The 20,334-nt window shown below is 38.2% G+C and overlaps 1 protein-coding gene across 5 annotated transcripts in view; it reads left to right on the plus strand.

Annotated features, from left to right (window-relative positions):
- The window catches only part of SMARCA2 (SWI/SNF related, matrix associated, actin dependent regulator of chromatin, subfamily a, member 2), a 180,284-nt gene that overhangs the window by 34,529 nt on the left and 125,421 nt on the right, over window positions 1-20,334 (plus strand). For all 5 annotated transcript variants that reach the window (XM_017496952.2, XM_037727292.1, XM_017496954.2 and 2 more), the window contains exons 6-9: window positions 4,645-4,771; window positions 7,342-7,515; window positions 8,943-9,116; window positions 11,439-11,609. In XM_017496952.2, coding sequence (XP_017352441.1) covers window positions 4,645-4,771; window positions 7,342-7,515; window positions 8,943-9,116; window positions 11,439-11,609 — 646 coding nt within the window. The remainder of the gene's footprint in view (window positions 1-4,644; window positions 4,772-7,341; window positions 7,516-8,942; window positions 9,117-11,438; window positions 11,610-20,334) is intronic.

Raw genomic sequence — 20,334 nt, forward strand, 5'->3', positions numbered from 1 at the left:
TAGTAAGTGTCAGATATCTCCATGTATTGCTTTTCTTGTTTTTCTTTTTGGCACACTTCTGTTGCCTTCTCAATGTGCCTAATTTCGCTTTCTTCTATTGAGTTACATGCCTGATCAAAAGTACGTCAGGAATCGTCACATTGGCATGTAAACTAATTCCACAAATGTTTGCATGGAAGATGTATTTCACACTTGAAGGGGTTTATTTGGGAAGAATGTGTCTGAACTACATCAGCCCTCTTTGGTATCAAGTCAGAATTTAGGATGCAAAGAGCAGTGGATCCTCCTTATGTCAGGGAGCAGGCAGAGGCTGCTTACCGGTGATTTTCTTTTTTTTTTTGGGGGGTCCTGCCGTTGTCGCCACTGCAATCCTGAAAATTCCGTCTCAAAAATTGCCAATAGCTGCTTTACCAGCAGAGTTACAAAAAGTCACACACAGTCTCTTTTTAAAGTGTCACTCAGCTCCTTGAAAGAACAAAATGTACCAGTGTCATTTTCTGTTCAAATAACTCTCCTACAGGAATCATAAACTTCTCCTCTGGACCTGAACAAATATCTGATGCCTTTAATAGAACTCTTTTTCTTGCCAGAACAGTAACCCCTCTTGATTTACTGTTCAATCTGTATGAAAAACCTGAGTGACCTAATTCTGCATCAATTTTCTATACTCGTGAGGACACTAAATGAGTCTCCTGCAGTTATGCAGTATTATATCTTGTTGTTGTTTCGGGAAGTTTAGAATCCTGAATCTCTTTATCAGACTACCTGCTGAATCTCATTGATGGGGAGATGAAATTGTCTGGAGAGGAGCATTATTTAAAATGAAGATTTCTATTAACAACAACAAAGATATAATTTTCTGTGTTAAAGAAGCCCCTCATGTACCTTGGCTACTCATCCCCCATGGCTGAATCAAAATGCATATAATTTTACTCTGGAGTCTACATTTCCTCTTCTCCTAGAGTTTGCGCTTTGTACTTCTTACCTCCTTTCCATAAAAGATGAATTCTTTTGTGTGGGGGAAATCAGATTCACTGACAAATAGCCAGGCTCCTTGGAGAAGTAGTCATTTCAGGGAGAAGTGTACCCCCTTGCTCCCACCCTCTCCAGTGCCTTAGTCACATGGTACCCCATCTACCCCAGGTTCCCACTCCCCACCTCCTCATTTCCCCTCCACTTCCCTGCTTCCCACCTCCCAGTTCAGTGTGATGTAATCTCTACCCTATCAACCCTGTTATCCGATGATTATTTATTGAGTCCTAGTTCCATCGTTGTTTGGAAGATTAAGCAGGTATTCCTCTAATTTAGCATCTGACTCACCTTGTCAAAGAGAGTAAATCAGAATACCAAGGGATAGTTTGAGTTCTAGGATATTCAAATAAGAAAGATCTGCAAGGAATCTAGAACCAAGGAAGAATAACCAAATCATTGGCCATGATCTTATGCCACTATAATATTTAATTTTCCTTTGGTATGGCCTTAACCTGGAAAAGTAAAGTTGTCTCTGTTTTATTTTTTTCCCTTTAAATTATATATTTCAAAAAAAAAAAACAATAGTGGATTTTTTCTTTATATCCTGATTATTAAGCTGCATCATCTGTTGCTGTATCCAGAGATTTGGGGCTACATGGATTATTTTAGAAAATGAGTTGAGTAAATGAAGTCTGTTTCATATAATGAAAACTAAAAACCACAGTAATAATCTCATGAGTATCACTAGTAAAAGGAATGTGAAGGAAAGTTGGGAGGATTTGAACAATTTTGCCAAAAGAGTAAAATGATGAGTTTATTATTGTTGTATGAAATAAAAAACTTTCATTGAATGATTAAACCATTTAAGAATGCTATTGTTTGTGTTGGTATGAGTAGTTAAAACAATAACATGGGCCGGGCACAGTGGCTCACACCTGTAATTCCAGCACTTTGGGAGGCCTATGCCCTTGGATCACCTGAGGTCAGGAGTTTGAGACCAGCCTGGCCAACATGGCGAAATCCTGTCTCTACTAAAAATACAAAAATTAGCCAGATGTGGTAGGACATGCGTATAGTCCCAGCTACATGGAAGGCTGAGGCAGAAGAATTGCTTGAACCCAGGAGGCGGAGGTTGCAGTGAGCCGAGATGAGGCCACCACACTCCAGCCTGGGCAACAGAGCAAGAAACCGTCTGAAAATAAATAAATAAATAAATAATAAATAAATGAAATGAAAAGAAAAAAAAAACAAATGAAAAACAGCAACAGCATGGTAGCAATGATAATACTAACACATTATGACAAATTATTTAATAAATTAGAATCAATAACATGTATATAGCACCTAAAACAAGAAACAGTCATAGATATTATTTTTAGTGACGTTCCTGAAAAATAATTTTCCTTACTACCATTTTTAAATTTTTTGAAATGATGACATTTTATTTCCCTTCCAAACTAAGCAACTGTAGGTTTTTTAAGAAATCACTCATTTTGATATTTGGGTTATATGAAGTATTAAGATATTCTGCAGCATTTAGGTCCAGAAGGTTTTACTTTTCCATGTTAATGAAAATGATGGCTGTCGTCATCAGCATCTTGGCAAGGACAAATGGCCTGGTTGCCTTAGGACAGAACCAGGAATTAGAAAAAAAAAAGTCTATCCTCTCAGCTCTGCACTCTGGCAACATCGTAATGGTTGGAAAAAAACTGTAATCTTCATTTTTAAAAATAATTTCAACTTTTATTTTAGATTCAGGGAATGCATGAACAGGTTTCTTATCATGGGTATATTGTGTGATGCTGAGGTTTGGGGTGCAATTGATCCCATCACTCAGCTAGTGAGCATAGAGTACCTAATAGTTTTTCACCCCTGGCTGCCCTTCCCCCCACCACCGCTTAGTAGTCCCCAGTGTCTATTGTTGCCATCTTTATGTCCATGAATACCCAATGTTTAGCTGCCACTTAAAAGTGAGAACATGCGGTATTTGGTTTTCTGTTCCTGCATTAATTTGCTTAGGATAATGGCCTCCAGCTGCATCCATGTTGCTGCAAAGGACATGATTTGGTTCTTTTTTTATGGCTGTGCATAATTTTTAACAGAATTCTTAATTTTCGACTTTTATAGTTGAAGTCCCGGAAAGTTCTCAGAAGGTATATTTTAGTTATCTACTGTTTCATTGTGGTGGTTTTGGTATCAGGCAAATGGAGGTTCCAATCTTGGTCCCCTTCTTTACTAGCTCTGTGGTATCTCCAGGTGTCTTCGGTTTTCCACCTCAGTAAAATGGGACCATTTTCATAACGTTTACCTGAAAGGAGGCGTGTCTGTGTGTGTGAGAGAGAGACAGTTAAACAAAATTGTGCATTAAAGGCACTTAGTGCTATAATATTAGCCTAGTTTAATGTATTACTTATTTTATTACTATTCTTTCTTTGTTGAAATATATTTCAAGACAGTTTGCCCCAAATTTAGGGGGATGTAGCTCTAAAAATAGGCTTAAATGACATATAATTATTTGTCAGAATAGTATTCAGGTGAACTCTAAAACCAGCAGTTTATATATCTAAGAGTAATAGTATCCCAAGTGAATAGCTAAAGTGAGAGGTCTTTTATTTTCTACTCTGCCTTTATCATGCGGAAATACCTGCAGTTACATTTTTGGTGGTGTGTAAGCAAGAATCCCCAACATCCTTTTCTAGAAACCCTTGGTTTTTGAGTACTATTTACTGCTGCCCCTGATTTTTAAAAACAGCCTCATTTGTGTTTTCTTTTCTCCAGCAAGCTCTGCTTACAGAGGAAGTGGTTGTGGTTGGCAGAGCTCTTTCTGAATGTTTAGGGTTGGCTGATTTCTGTGGCATCAGCACCTAAAACTGTTCTTGCTCACTCTGCTTTAATGGCTGTCGTCATCAGCATCTTGGCAAGGGAGACAAATGGCCTGGTTGCTTTAGGACTGAACTAGAAGTTAGAAAAAAGTCTGTCCTCTTAGCTCTGCACGCTGGCTGGCTGGATGTTAGGAAGCGGGTCAGTTGTTCCTGTCTCTTACTTTCTCTCTTTGTTAAGAGTGAGCAAGAACATTTGACTTCCCCACTAGATACAGAGTGAACCTTCTTTCCCAGGTGTTAGATAGACGTTATGGAGGAAGCCAGATTTTTTTTTTTTTTTTTTTTTTTGAGACAAAGTCTTGCTCTGTTGCCCAGGCTGGAGTACTGTGGCGCAATCTCAGCTCACGGCAACCTCCGCCTCCCAGGTTCGAGTGATTCTCCTGCCTCAGACTCCCGAGTAGCTGGGACTACAGATGCGTGCCACCAGGCCAGCTAATGTTTTGTATTTTTAGTAGAAATGAGGTTTTGCCACATTAGCCAGAATGGTCTCAATCTCCTGACCTCGTGATCTGCCCATCTCGGTCTCCCAAAGTGCTGGGATTACAGGTGTGAGCCACCATGCCCAGCCCAAGAAGCCAGATTGTTAAGTAACATATACCTGTCTGCATTAATGCAAAGGTAACTTTCCTCTGCTTAACATCAGAGATGCTAGTTGGGTGTCAGAAATCAACTATCAGTATCTGGAAGTTTTGCTCTGAAGTTAAACCTAATGTCATTGTTTATTATTTAAGATTAAATCGTAATGTGTATTTCCACTGCTCCCCTTTCTCCGTTTTATTATTTCCTTTAGACTTCAGGCTCGCATAGCTCATAGAATACAAGAACTGGAAAATCTGCCTGGCTCTTTGCCACCAGATTTACGAACCAAAGCAACCGTGGAACTAAAAGCACTTCGGTTACTCAATTTCCAGCGTCAGGTAATACCTTTTCCCCAGTGAATCTGAGATGGAGAAAATAGATGTAATTGTTCCTAAAGTGTGATCTGTGTGTTGCCTTTAGTCTATTCAATATTGTTACAGAGATATAAAGATATAAACATGGTAAAATAGTGAATCTTTTAGACCAACAGCATACAACTAAAAATAATGAAGATGAGCTGCTTATTATTCTGGTTTTCTCTTCTGTATATGGGAAAGAGTTTTTCCTCCTGTACTATGGTTTGTAAAGTCGTAGTTATGCATTTTGTTACCATAGATGAAAAACCTTGAGAACAAATGGGGTAGCTCATGTTTGCTTTTATGACTCCAAGGAAAAACCAGAAGGTAGTAGATTGGAGCTTCTTTGTAAGCACAGATGTAAAGTGCTAGCCATGACTATGAAAATAATTTTAACAAATATGATAGCTACTCTACCGAATCAGTAGTTCATCATTTATAGAAATACGTAGAGCAATGTCTTATAGCTTATTTATTCATCAATATCTAAGTTTGGAGTGTTTGATCACATCAGACTCATATATTGACTAATCAGGAAATTGTCTGTTCATGTTGTAGTTTACAGTAGTTATTAAAAGCCAGTATTGTGACCTATTTTCTGATTTCTAAATGAGTAGGAGACTAGTGGAATGAGTTAGAGCTAATTTTCACTTTGGTGAGTTTTGCCTTGTGGACTCAAAAGATTCAAATTTGCTAGTCCCCAGATTGCCTCACTAAGCCAAAGGGGAAAAGGAACGTTTCATTGTTAGTCAGGTGGTTTTGTTTTGTTGAAGTCTGGAACATGCAAAATGAATGATTAGTGAGTAAAAGCAGTTTGGAAGTATTGACTTGGTCTGTTGGAGGATGTGAGTAAAATCACAGGCCACTCCACTTGCTATCGTCATAGGAATTTGGATGTATATTTGCCTTACTGGCTATAATATCACAGAAGGACATTAGTGGTGGGGAGGTGCTACTTGGCTCTTGGTTTGTGAGAGTAGAGTTCAGCTTAAATTTTAAAAAGAAAAAGGAAAAATTTCTGAGTTCTGTTTAATTCTTTTTTTTTTTTTTTTTTTTTTGAGACAGAATCTCGCTCTGTTACCAGGCACCAGGCTGGAGTGCAGTGGCGCGACCTTGGCTCACTGCCGCCTCCGCCTCCCGGGTTCAAGCAATTCTCCTGCCTCAGCCTCCCAAGTAGCTGGGACTACAGGCACGCACCACCATGCCCAGCTAATTTTTTTTTTTTTTTTGTATTTTTAGTAGAGATGGGGGGCGGTTTCACCATGTTGGCCAGGATGGTCTCGATCTCTTGACCCGGTGATCCACCCCCCTCGGCCTCCCAAAGTGCTGGGATTACAGGCGTGAGCCACTGTGCCCGGCCGTGTTTACTTCCTTTTTATTGGTGACCTCATAATATGAGTTAATGAAGTGCTGGATAGAATGCTGTTACATTAATATTAAACAAGTATATTTTCAGGAATAAGTGTATGTTCAAATTAGCATTGCCATGTTGGACTCCTGTTGGTTTCTGATTTTGACAGAGTCTTGCTCTGTCACCAGGCTGGAGTACAGTGGCCTGATTGCAGCTCACTGCAACGTCCACCTAGTGGGTACAAGCGATTCCCCTGCCTCAGCCTTCTGAGTAGCTGGGACTACAGGCGTGCGCCACCATGCCCAGCTAATTTTTTGTATTTTAGTAGAGACAGGGCTTTACCATTTGGTCAGGATGGTCTCCATCTCATGAACTCGTGATTCTCCCTCCTCGGTCTCCCAAAGTGCTGGAATTATAGGCGTGAGCCGCTGTGCCTAGCCTTGTTTGATATTATTTTAAAAATCTGTTATTTATGAAGCTTCCCAATAAAATTAACTGTAACTAATGTTGAGTTCAGATTCAGCGGAATAATTATTTAATGTGTATTCTCCAGTCCCTACACCCTACCACCACATAACATGCAATACAGATGATAAAAGTATTATTTTTGTGATGATCTAAAGTAAGTTCATGATGTAATATAAAATGTAGATCTCTTGGAAAGAATATCATTATTGGAGTGGGAAGAAGCGAAAAGCTATATTTCCATCCTTCATATGAGACTATGAATTAACGCTGTTCGAGTACCTGCTACTACCATATGTGAAAGTAATTCTTTTATTCTTTTTTTGGAGCATCATTAAAATTAATCTTTAAATACAAAGAGAGTATTAGCATGACATTTAAAACAAAGTGAAAAATTTTAAAAAGCTTATTAGGTAATTAATATCATTAGAATAATTAGATAAAATGAAGTTATTTAAAAAGCAAGACAACATCTTTTCTTTCTTTTACTGTTACAGTACTATAATTGCTTTTGATTTGAATTATTTGGGGAAAAAAATCTTGTACCAGCCTTGAAAATATTGCATACATTTGACATGATTTTAGCTCCTTTATTTAATACAAACCAAAGGCGATTGAGGCACCTGTAGAGAGTCCTCGCCCCACTCTATTCCATTAAATGTAACTGAGAGAAGGCCAGGCTTTGGAGACCTAGCTTCTGTTTGGGAAGGCTCTCTAACTGCTCTCCTCCTGACAGCTGAGACAGGAGGTGGTGGCCTGCATGCGCAGGGACACGACCCTGGAGACGGCTCTCAACTCCAAAGCATACAAACGGAGCAAGCGCCAGACTCTGCGAGAAGCTCGCATGACTGAGAAGCTGGAGAAGCAGCAGAAGATTGAGCAGGAGAGGAAACGCCGTCAGAAACACCAGGTTCTTAGACCCTGGGCTTTGCTCACCCTCACTTTGACAGAGATGTCCAATGAAGTCATCGAATGGGGTCAGAATGACTGAAAAATGGACCCTTGTGGGCGGTGGGGACATCACAGAACAGAAAGGTTCCTTGGCATTTACACAATCCAACCACATCATTTTATAGACAAAGACCCTTAGGCCAGGACATATAAATGACCTGCCCAAAGTCATACAATTGCTCAGCAGCAGAATGAGGTTTAGTACGGTCTAAGTCTGTTTGGGCTGCTATAAAAAAATTAGCATAAACTGGGTGGTTGATGAGAACAGAAATTTATTTTTTGTGGTTCTGGAGGCTGGAAGCCCAAGATCAGGGCACCAATATGGCTGGGCTCTGGTGAGAGACTTCTCGGTTGCAAAGTGCTAACTTCTTGTTTTCTTACGTTGCGGAAGGAGACCAAGAAAGCTCTCTGGGGTTCCTTTATAAGGGCACTAATCCCATTTTTAAGGGCTCCACACTCATGACCATATCACTTCTCAAAGTCCCCACCTCCTAATATACATTGGTAGTTAGCATTTCATCATAAATTTTGGGAGGACACAAACATTCAGTCCATAACAGGTGTCATGCTCATAATCCCATGGAAAGTTTTTGAATGGGTGGGCATAAGTGGGTTTCCTAGAGCAAAATTCTGGAAGCAGTTATTTGGAAAAGGAAAGTAGAGAGCAAAATGTTATTTTCATAAAAAATATAATAGTATCCTGGCCTCTTTGAAGGGCCTAGTTGAACAGAGGCAAATATTTAAAAACATTCCTTTCTGGGGGTTTGGAAATATTTTGATGTAGGATTTGATTTCCTGTCATAATCCTATAAATTGTATTTGTTTTCTTTTGCTTAATTTAGTGCTTAGTTTAGTTTCCTTTCGAAAAAAATGTTGGATTTTAGTGTAAATAGGGTATATATTTTAAAAGTGGATAGAAATTCTGCATGGCAATTTTAGCTTCATATAAACTTATTTTGGGTCATAATCAAAGGTAGTAAAGTTAGAGCAGAAAAACATTACTTTTATGGCATACTTTTTGCTGGAAATACCCACGTTCCTCAAGTTTATTTTGGAGTGAGTGAGTGGTTTGCTTTACATTTTATCATTGCCATTTTGTAGGTCTCTTTCAGTCTTTGATCTTTCCATTCTTATGTGGCCACACTCTCAAGGCTGAGGAGGCTTCTCTTGCAAAAGCTTGCAACAAATGGAACCTGGAGAGGCCATCTTTCCCACCAGCTCCACGGCCCGCACCTCAACTGCAGAGACATACCAGGCCACCTATCCCCAAACAGATTCTAGTCTTCTTATTCTGTTAAACATACAGTGTTTTCTTGGACTATATTGATAGAGGATGTCGGACAATGGATTTTAAGTATCCTTTTCTTCCCTTTTTGGATCCCCTAGGAATACCTGAACAGTATTTTGCAACATGCAAAAGATTTTAAGGAATATCATCGGTCTGTGGCTGGAAAGATCCAGAAGCTCTCCAAAGCAGTGGCAACGTGGCATGCCAACACCGAAAGAGAGCAGAAGAAGGAGACAGAGCGGATTGAAAAGGAGAGGATGCGGAGACTGATGGTAAGGTATCCCCTGCAGGAGCCCCGGAAACCACTCAGCCCACATCCGTCTGCAATGAGACCATTAAATATGGCGGTTGTAGAAGGAAAAAGTGTAAGCTGCTTATCAAAAATTTGAATAAGTTTCTTTGAACCTTAGGGAGATGAAGTAAAAACTTCTCTTTCCTGGATGACGGATGCCACAAAGCTAGGGGATAACTGATGAGCGTAGTATTTCTGTGTCCTGGGGTGGCATTGCAGTACAGATTACAGCTTCTCGAATCAAGGCAGGTACTATATTTTGCATGAGTTTGATAACCAGATCTGGAAGGATGCAAATGCAGTTCTTATAAAAATATGGCCTCTTTGAGATGAATGACCACATTTTTTTGGAATGAATAACACATTCAATTGTGTCTTCAAATGTAAGAAGGTCTCTATTTTGAAGTCTCTGGTGCTCATCTTTTTTTGTTAATGGCAGAAATTATTCTCTAACAGTGTAATAAATGATTTTTAAGTTGATTTTGAAACGTTGCTTTTTTTGTGATAGCCATGTTATTGGCAAAGGCTATTACATGGATCGTTACATTTGCATTGTTATTTTTTAATGGGCATATAGCACAGAAGAGATAGGTTGATGTCACTGGCCTGAGTATTTGGTTTTATTGATCATTTATTTTTGGAATTGGACCTCAGAGCAAACTGTGGATTTTAGAAAAGCATGTGTGATGTTATAGGAGACCTGCAGATTCTATCTAGGACACAATGCCTGCATAGATGAAGATAAGGTCATAATTATGTTCCTGGAAAATTCTAAGTGACAGTGTCTTCCTTGCTGGTATTACAGTTTGCATTTTTTTCATGAATTTTTTGGATTCCGGAGAACACCATGTTTTTAAAGCGTCTGTGTCCAGGTATTGCTTCATCTTACTACTCTCTCCTGCCTCCCGCTCCATACTAGGGAGAGAGGAGACTGTCCAAGAGGTTTCTGACTAGACCGTTTTTCTAGTAATTTGATCACTAAGCAGTCAGATTTGTCTGACTCAACTGAAGTGAAACTGTATTAGAACTTCAGTAACAGATTGGTTTGACACTAATGATTAGGCATTTGCAAATCATTAATTTTTGCAATTAAATGATGGAATATACAGATAATAGAGAAACTGAAGTTTTTTATCACTCTTTCTTCAAGTGAGTTCAACCATAACCAAAAGCAATTAGAGTTATAATAGCATTTGAGGCTCTTGCTCATCCACAGGGCAGACAGCAGCTAGACTGAGTGACGAAGCTGCTGTCACTCAGGCAAATGCCAGAATGACACCCCTGGACAGAAGATCTCAAGTTTTTGTTTTTGTTTTTGCAGTGGAGATGCCTCTTAAAGATTTTGCAGCTTGTTCTTTGATTGTGGCATTACATGATGAAAATAATTTGGAGTGTCCTTTATTGGAATATACAAAAAGATTTCTCTCAAAATGGCTCAGAGTACATCAGAGTTTTATTCTGTTTAACCTCATCATGTTGCTTAATGGGAGGTGGAGGTGGGAATTACTGCATCTGTTTTATTGCTCAGCAGTACCAGACTTCAGGTGCTAAGTGACTTGTCTCCAGTCACCTGGGCCCATTACTCAGTACAGATCTGTGGCAAAAAAAAAAAAAAAAAAAATCCCCCAAGTTTGATCTTCCTTATCAATCACAATGTTTGGAAGGCCAAAAAGAAAGACTTTTAAAAATATAAGACATGATTTGTTAAAAGCCCATTTGATTCCTTGCCTTTAGTAGTACTTACTGAAATATTTATGAATGAAAGGATATTATGTTTGGAATTTGCTTCAAGACAATTCAAGTTTGGGTTTGGGGAAAGGGACTTTTGGGGAAGAGTAGCAATGTAACAGAAGTCACCACAAGTTAATTTTTGTTGTCTGGAGTTGGTTATGGGATAAATTATACTATTCTCTCCGCTTTTGATTGTATTTGAAAATTTCCAAAATACAAAGTTAAAGATAAACTTTAGATCATGAATTGTCAAATTCTAAAATCTTTTTGTACAATTAAAGCAACACAGAAAACGAAGAGCTGGCTCAGAGTGCTTGATTACCCCACACGTACAGTGTGGCTTTGTGCCCAAACTTTGCTGTAAACTCAGTGTTCTGGGATGTAGGTGTCGCACTTCTGTGTGTTTGCCCTGCTCCAGACTCTGTGTGATGGCTTGTATAGCCTGACTCATCTGGTTTGCTACACTCCTGCCAGTCAAAGTGCGGACTGTCAAGGGGAGAGGACAGAGTGGAGAGTGGGGTTGTCTGCATGCTTATGTTATGCCCTCATCACGTTCTTCTTTCCTTAATAGGCTGAAGATGAGGAGGGCTATAGAAAACTGATTGATCAAAAGAAAGACAGGCGTTTAGCTTACCTTTTGCAGCAGACTGATGAGTATGTAGCCAATCTGACCAACCTGGTTTGGGAGCACAAGCAAGCCCAAGCAGCCAAAGAGAAGAAGAAGAGAAGGAGGAGGAAGAAGGTACATATCCTCATGGTGGTGGCTAAGTCCAGGGTGTATGGGTAGGGATAAGTTTAGGGCGAGTATTGCTCTTTAAGTACTACTTCCTACACTGCTGAAGGTTTCGATGATTGAATTGTGAAAATTGCATAAACAGGTATGGCATGAAAGTGTTGATTAGGTATTTTAGACAACTATTGGAGATAAGAGTATAAAAATTAGATGTACTAAGCAAAAACAATGTTGTCCATAAATCATTGTCTAAGATTTTAAATTAAGTACATGCAGTCAATTGGGAAGGGAAAATCTGACACAAATAAGTGTTTGCTTAAGTTTAATGCTAGTATGGCAGGGGATTACTCAATTAAGAAACTGGAATGAAAATTAAGAAGAAAATGCAGTGTACAGGTTGGAAGAAGCCAGAGGGAGACATAGGTGATAGTTACTTGGACAGATGGCAGTGCCAAAATTGTTCATTCAGTTCTGCTGTCCCTGTGTCGCAGTGAAGCAAGTGTGCACATTGGAGTTTTAGGTAATTACATAAAAAAAGAATCCTATGTGAAATATTTCATAATCATCATGAGAAATGAAGGGTAAGATTTAGAATCTATGCAGATATTATATCTCCACGAGTAACCTGCTGAGGATAGGCCTGTGAATATGGATCCTCTTTGAAGCTTAAGTAGTCTAGTAATCTAATTCTTGGCTGACAACTGTGTTTTCATGATAAATTCTGTTTAGGCCAGGTACAAACATCAACAGGAAATCAGAATTGTAAAGGTTGAAGATTGGTAGCATTTAATCATTCATTCTCTACACTGAATAATTGAACAAAATGTTTTTCAAAAAATAATTAATTTCACGGCCTCTGCATTTTCATACCTGTTTCATAATTAAGGAGGAGGAATAAATGATTAAGAAGGCACATTCTTGCACTGATTTTTTTAGTATAAGATAGCTTGCCTCATTGTGAAGATGAACGAGAGATGACTCAGGGCTTGTGTTTAGACATTTTGTTGGTGAGGAATACCTCATTTTCTTGTCAATGTAGCATTATAGACTGCAAAACTCCAGCTCCAAATCCTGCCTTAAAAAGATGTTTCAGAGTTAGGAACATACAGGTAAGGGGGAGGGAAGAATGATGGGGAAAAATCATGTAAATGTAGTTATTATTACCACTGAACTGTACACTTAAGAATGGTAAATATGGTAAATTTTATATGTCTATTTGACTTCCACAAAAAAAATCTTAAAAAATTAAAAAGAAACTACTGACATATTGACAGCAGAGAAAGAGAGAATTCTAGAATATTCTGTAAGTGGACCCCATTAAATGGCAGTTTTAGTTTTTCCTAATTCAGCCATGTGTTCTGCAGCGATAGTCACTGTTAGTGTTTTTAGTTTTAAAGTTTGTGTTTTACTTTCCTTTGTGATTAAAAGATAATGACCCAGAATTGATTCTGGCTTATGATTAATAGCTTTCTGCCATGGTATTAGATAGCTGCATCATCATAGGCAAACAAAGATGCACAATTGATGCACAACTGAGTGTTGATGATTATTATGCCTATATTTTTATGTTAATCTGTACAGAACAGGGACCTGTCATAATTATTTTTCATGGTGCTGCTTACTCCACATGAGCTGTAAGATGGCAGGCCCCTTCAAACTCTGGCCTTGGATTTGGCGATAGCACTTATTCTTTGTGTCTTATGCTTTCACTCAACCTATGTTAACTGAATACTTACTATGACCTAGGTCATGTGCTGCTAGAATGCTGGAAGAAGGAGGGTGGAATGGTGAGGAAAAGCATCCGGTCCTCTCTCACAATTTAAGCAGAGAGAGAAAAAGAGAGAAAGAGAGGCTAGAGCAATATTAATCCAACTTGCACCCAAATACACAATTACAAGTTGGGATGAATGTTATGGAGGGAAACTGTTTCCAATTGGAGGTGGGGCCTGATTGCTTGGCAAATGAGTAATGGATGTCAAAGCCACTATTGTCTACCTTACAGATACCTCTGAGTATCTCTTATTGTCTCACGTGATCAACGTGCAGCATTTTTACTTTACTGTCAGCCATCTACCCTTCTCTGCTTGCTCTTGCGTGCCTAGCATTTGAGCACTCCCTGCCCTCAGCAGGACTAAGGCGGAGTGACTCTATTTCCTTCCATGGTATCTTGCTGGGAGAAGTGGGACAAAGAAGGGGAGGGGGAAGGAAAATAAACTGAGGCCCTTAGCCTTTCCAGGTACCTGTCACTTTTCTGGGGCTTTGAGGCTTAGTTTGGAGTGAATTACCCAGTTCCAGATACACCTTTATTCAAGTGCAAAGGAAGGGGATGCTTTGAAAAGCTGATTTGACACTTTGGATTATCTGTAGTTCTTCTTCCCTCCATTAGAGTGAATGATTGGGAGTTTCTTGTTCTGGCTTGTCTGTGGTGGGGGAAAACTTCTGTGTCTATGAGCATAAAAATCTGTGGTATCCTTTTTAGCACTTTACCGTAGTATTAAATATTACACTATACCTATCAACATTTTATTAAATTAACAAATAACTTCAATAAACCCTTGTTTTGAGAAAATATAGTTTACTCAGTGAGCTAAGAGCTAATAGCACTAAGCTGGTAGCAACACTTAAAGGACAACTAAACTACAGATAACTCTTAAGAAATGTGCTATTAAAGATGAATATGAGGCCGGGCGCAGTGGCTCAAGCCTGTAATCCCAGCACTTCGGGAGGCCAAGGTGGGTGGATCACCTGAGGTGAGGAGTTCAAGACCAGCCCGACCAACATGGTGAAACCCCATCTCTACTAAAAATACAAAAAATTAACTGGGATTGGTGGCAAGTGCTTATAATCCCAGCTACTTGAGAGGCTGAGGCAGCAGAATAGCTTGAACCCAGGAGGCGGAGGTTGCAGTGAGCTGAGATTGTGCCACTGCACTCCAGCCTGGGCGACAAAAGCAAAACTCCTTCTCNGGAGGCGGAGGTTGCAGTGAGCTGAGATTGTGCCACTGCACTCCAGCCTGGGCGACAAAAGCAAAACTCCTTCTCAAAAAAAAAAAAAAGATGAATATAGTTGACTTTTTCAGTTACTTTAATCTGAAAAAGATTACCTTTTATTTTCAGCATGAAACTAGTGTACAATTTTTTTAGAAAACATTCCCTAGAAGAACAGAGGCCTCTGTCTTTCTTTGGGAATTTATTGTGTTTACTTGTTGCTAGTTGAATAATAGGGTAGGTTTCCTTGAACCTGTTATGACTTTGTTTAATTTTCTCATTACAGACATTTTTATGAAGTACACATATATAAATCATTTTGCAGCTTCTCATTCTCAGCCTGGTCTTCCATTAAAGCCCTTGAAATGGAAGAAAAAGAAATGAATAATCTTTTTATGTATCAGAGAAGGCATAATTTTTAAAGTATTGAAATCCTAGTTATATGAAGCTAATTTCTTTGGTGTTGCAAGATGAATTTGCTGTTATGTGCATTTAGCATGACCTTGAGGTTTCCTGCAGGATACAAAAGAGATTGGGGCTAGATAAAGCCACCAGGGTATGTGTAAAACTAGGATCAAACGTGGGTAAATTAGTAAATTGGACCACTGTCTGAATCATCTTAGCAGGTAATCTTTTAAAATCACAACTGCATAAGAAAATATATATACTGATTTGCTATTATTCTCTTGTAGGCTATTTCATTAAAAGATCTATTACCACAGTGCTTCAGTCTTGTGATCTGTAGGGAGGCTATAGGAATATTATGTACCCCATAGATTTCTAGTGAGGATTACATGGGAAAATTTATCTAAAGCATGTAGAATACACCCTGTCACATAGCAAGTGCTCAGTAAACATTATTTCATCAAGCAATTCTATTTTACAAAAGTGGGATCATGATTATAATGTGTTTATGTTTTTCTGAAAATAAATCTTTTTGTAATCTTTTTGCATATTCTTTGTGATGTTGAATCAATAATAATTGGTCACCACTTTTTTTCTAGTTGGAAATCAGTTGAATAGTAGTGTGTAGAATATCTCTGAGGACAATGACAGAGTCTTTAAATATTGAGGCATGCAGAAGAACAATGAGGATTTATCACAGGTGATTCACTCTGCCTACCACCGTGTTCCCCCAACTCCTACAAAGAGAATTTTCTGATTACATGGCCTCTAATTTACAAGGGTTCCTGGTAATAATGAGGCATCCCTCATAGTACTTTAGAGTACATTTTTCCTTAAGCTGTGGCTAGGAGCTCATGCCAGGAGCACCCCTGCTTACTGCTTAGAAGTCTAGCAATTTCAAGGGTTCCGTTTCCAGAGCTGTTGACGGCAGCCAAAAATAAATATTTAATTCTCCCTTCCACATGTTTCAATGGGATGTACACCAGCAGGACTGTCCTCTTGTTGTTTATTTATGACACTTTTTGGAAACACATGATACTAATGGGCACATACTCGGAATCTCTGAGGCAACACTAGGCCAGATATATTCTTCACTGGAGTGTTTGATTTTCTTTCTAAATGCTCTTTTATCCTGTCTCTGTCTCTCTCTTTTTCTCCTTACCAACCTCTATTATAAGTAAATCTCAGGACTGTGATTTTGGCAGGGGGAAACTTCCTGGCATAATGTATTGGTCAACATAGTGGTAGGAAATGTGTTTTTATCCTGTTTAGATACCAAATATCACAATAGCCTGCCATTGGCACAGTTTTCAGTAAAAACAGCATGAAAAACAAAGCAGTAATATTATTGAGACATTTATTTTAAATTCAAGCTGCTTCCTGATTCTTCTTAGTTTTTTTAATCTCTGATATTTTCCGCAAAGATTATATACTTAATTACAGCTTTACTCTACAAGAGTTTCATGAATAAAAGAAAGGTTCTAGCATAGTTCTGGACATTTGAGTGGAGGAACTATTGTGAGGGTAGATGGACACAATGCCACAGTGATTAGATTTATTTGACTAGTTCAGTGTCAAAATGGGTGAGACCAGAAGTTTGGAGCAAAGTCCTGTTTAACTGGATCGACCAGTTACTTGAATCAAAATGTTCAAATTTATTTTCTCTCTAAGAAACAACCCAAGTAATGTGCAAATGCCTGTTAATTCGATATTCCTGGGCATTTTGTTTATTGCACGATTACCTATCTTAATGCTCAGAGGTTCACTTAAATGACAGTGAAAATAACTCAAGTGGTTTTGAAAGCGAAGGTTTCCAGTGAAGCAGAATGGGTCCTTCAGATACCAATGCATTTGAATGTTGTTTCAGCATATTATAATAACATCTACTGGGGGATAAAGTACATTCATTTTATAATATAGATTGTAAAATACTTGATTTAAAACTGTTTATGTAATGAGGCTGTTTATAGCCTATGTTGCAGTAATCTAAATAAAATGCCCTGCTGAAGTCTTGAGTTCAGCTTACACAGGATTTTCATATTTAGAGATTTCTTTCCCTCCTCACCACTGTTGTTGATTGCTTTTTATAGCTTCTGCAAGGAAGATGGGTAGCCACACGGATACCTTTGTTTATGAGCATTGCTAAATGGAAGATAAGAATTGACATTGGTCTTGGAAATTGGGAACCCAAATTGTCCTTAGTTTGAGTAAGTTTTAGTTATGAGTGATTTTTAGTTATGAATTATTCCTGTTGTGTCCCCTTGCATGATTAGGCTAATTATATTCCTCCCTTCCTACATAAGCATAATTAGTTCTAAACCCTTTTGCATGTAGGAAGAAGCCAGTACCAAGTTTCCTGTTCAGTGTTTTGTTTGTTTTCAATCAGTGGAAATAAGTACAGGCATCAGCCATTAATATTGACGGCATGTGTTTGCAATTACATGATGTAGATAACTACATGTAAAAATTTCTCAGGTGGCAGGAGACACTGTAGCAGCTGCTGCATTCACACCAATACATTTCATCAGGTGCTTAGAGAGTGTCCGAAAGTCAGCTCAAATAGTAGACCAGTCACAAGCTCTTGGGTGTTAATTTTGAACCGAAAGAAGGGACAGTTGTGTTTGTTTTGCTTTGTTCTTTGAAGTTTTGAGATACAGCATGAGTTTGATGTGAGCACATGGGCTTATGAAATCACACCAACCAGTTTGTGTCATCAAAGTGAAGGAATCCAAAGCATGATGGGAGAAGTTGACATCTCTTGCCATGGAGTAGACTGCCACCTGGCCTCTATCGAGTCAAAGGACAGGGCATGCTTGTGAGAGAAGTCACACATAGCACCAATTCAATGGCTAATTGTATGCATGCCCTTAACTATTTTATGACTTGCAGATGTGTTGGCACCTATTTATGATAATAATTTAGTGATATATGCCAAGTGGAAAGTACTGTTCTTTGTGCTTCCATTCATCCTTCAATTACCAAATATTTATTTAGTGCCTTTTAAGTGCCTGTTGCCCTTGTAGGTGTGGGAATGCATCAGTGAACGAAACAGACAGAAATCCCTGACCTCATAGCCTTGTGAAGCATTTTTCAGGAAATGCTACAGCAAGTCTTAAATATAGACATAAAAGAATAGTCCTTGGACTATCATTGACCCTTGTACAATGTGGAGATTGAGACTGGCAGCCTATATATTACTTGTGACATTGGATTGTACATGTTGAAATAGTGACCCAGTCCTATAGAAGCCGTAGGATGTAGGCACTGTTTGTTACCATTTCTATTTTATATAAGAGGAGACTAAGATGCAAAGAGAAAATGATTTGCTCAAGACCATGCAGCTAAGATCTCTTGCACTTAATTACAGAGAGCCAGGATTCAAATACAGTTTGTCTAATTCCAGAACCAAGTGTCTTAAATCTAATATTACTCTGCCTCTCAAATTTGACACCTAATAAAATTTTTAAAAAACAGTTCAGGGGATTTTAAGTAATGGAAGGAACTGACTATGAGACAGTTTTTAGATAACAATCTAGCTAGTCCATGGTATATTCATAGGAAAGTAGCCTTTAGAATAGTTTTGATTATATTAATATATGATGCTTCAAGCTTTTTAATGTACTGTTCATTGAAATGGTGATCCAATTCCACTTGCTAGATAATTGAAATTGGCTTATTCATTGTCTCATTTGATTTTCTTTGTTGGCCAAATTTGTAGCTTATTTCTGATTTGTATGGAAAGAATGATAGGATTAATTGACTTTCCCCCATTAATTAAAACAGTCCCCTGAGTATAGAGCCTGAGAATTCCAAAAATGGAACCTTCAGTGACTGGTAGCAGGGATGGCTTCTTTTTTGAATTCAGGGGTTCTGCCATTGTTCTCTGTGTCACTAGCTTAGATGTAAAGCCTGATGCTCTTTGAAGCTGATCATTTCTTTTGAGCTTATAAATATTTTCACTTTCAGGTGACATAAATGTAAATTTTAATTTCTTGGAAAATCATAACCAAAGGGAATATTTTATTTCCTACTGTTTGGTATAAGTTGCATTTTTTAATGCCTTATGCTTTGGCATACATATATACATACATACATGCACATAGATGTATTTTTGTTAAGAAAATTGCATTGTAAAAGAACTTCAGAAATTTCAAATGTTTATGGAACTGCCTTTCTTTACTATGAATAAAAGGTGGATTTTAAACTTTAAGTGTTTTCATAAAAGCTATTTTGTCAAAAGACAGTGAGTTATTTTCATAGAAGACAAAAACATGGAATCGATATCTTAAGTAAACGAAGTTCAGCTCATATTGATTCTGTATCATCATTTTTTATTTTTAATTAACTAAAGAGCCCAAGGGAGGAAAGCTCATTTTCCCAAATATCTTGGTAAAAGAAATGACTACCGTGTTTTTTTCTCATTATACTATGCAGAAACAGTATAGCTTTCCAGCAGTAACTTTAAAATAGGGATTCTATAAAGGTGATTTTAAAGATTGCACTTACAGAGGTTATCATAAGTGGAAGAAATTTTAGATGATTTTGTGTATATTACAGATGAGACTCTCTTGGATATGTACCAGATATGACAAAATCTTAACTTTGCATTTAGGTTGTCTTTGGGGCACATAGAAGCTAGTAGACTAAGATATTGGAATATTTAAGAAATGGTAGATAACAGAATTCTTCATGAGACAACAGTAGCTGTATCAAATTTTCCCTTATACACATGGTAGAAATACTATATATTATGAAAGAAATTTAGTTGGAATTAAAAACATCCAGGGAACTCACAGAGTTTTATATTATGTTTTTATGCCCATGGAGTGATTCATAGCTTATTCTTTTTTTTTTTTTTTTTTTTTTTTTTTGGGAGAATGTGATTTTATTTTATTTTTATTATTTTGACTTTTATTTTAGATTCGGTGATACATGTGCAAGTTTATTACCTGGGTATATTGGGTGATGCTGAGGTTTGTGTAACAGTTGATCCTGTCACCCAGGTAGAGATCGTCATACCCAATAATTAGTTTTTCAAGCCTTGCCCCACCCCTCCTTCCCCCTCTGGTAGTTCCCAGTGTCGGTTGTTGCCATCAGAGCTTATTCTTGATGGGCATTTTAAAAATGTTGTTCTTCATTGCTGAAGGAAACTTGCTTAGCAGATAGGAAAGCTTACTAATTATGTCAAGATTTACCTTCCCACTCCCAAACACGAGAACATTTCAGATTCTGACCACTGTCTTGAGTCTGCTGTGTCTTAAGCTCTTTGAGTCCCTGAAGACACAATCTACAAATCTCCAGTGTGCTGGCCTTAGAGCACATCTGGCTTTAAGTGACTCTCT

This window comes from Cebus imitator, unplaced genomic scaffold (genome assembly GCF_001604975.1).
Source record: "Cebus imitator isolate Cc_AM_T3 unplaced genomic scaffold, Cebus_imitator-1.0 Scaffold227, whole genome shotgun sequence".
In the NCBI taxonomy this organism is placed as follows: domain Eukaryota; kingdom Metazoa; phylum Chordata; class Mammalia; order Primates; family Cebidae; genus Cebus; species Cebus imitator.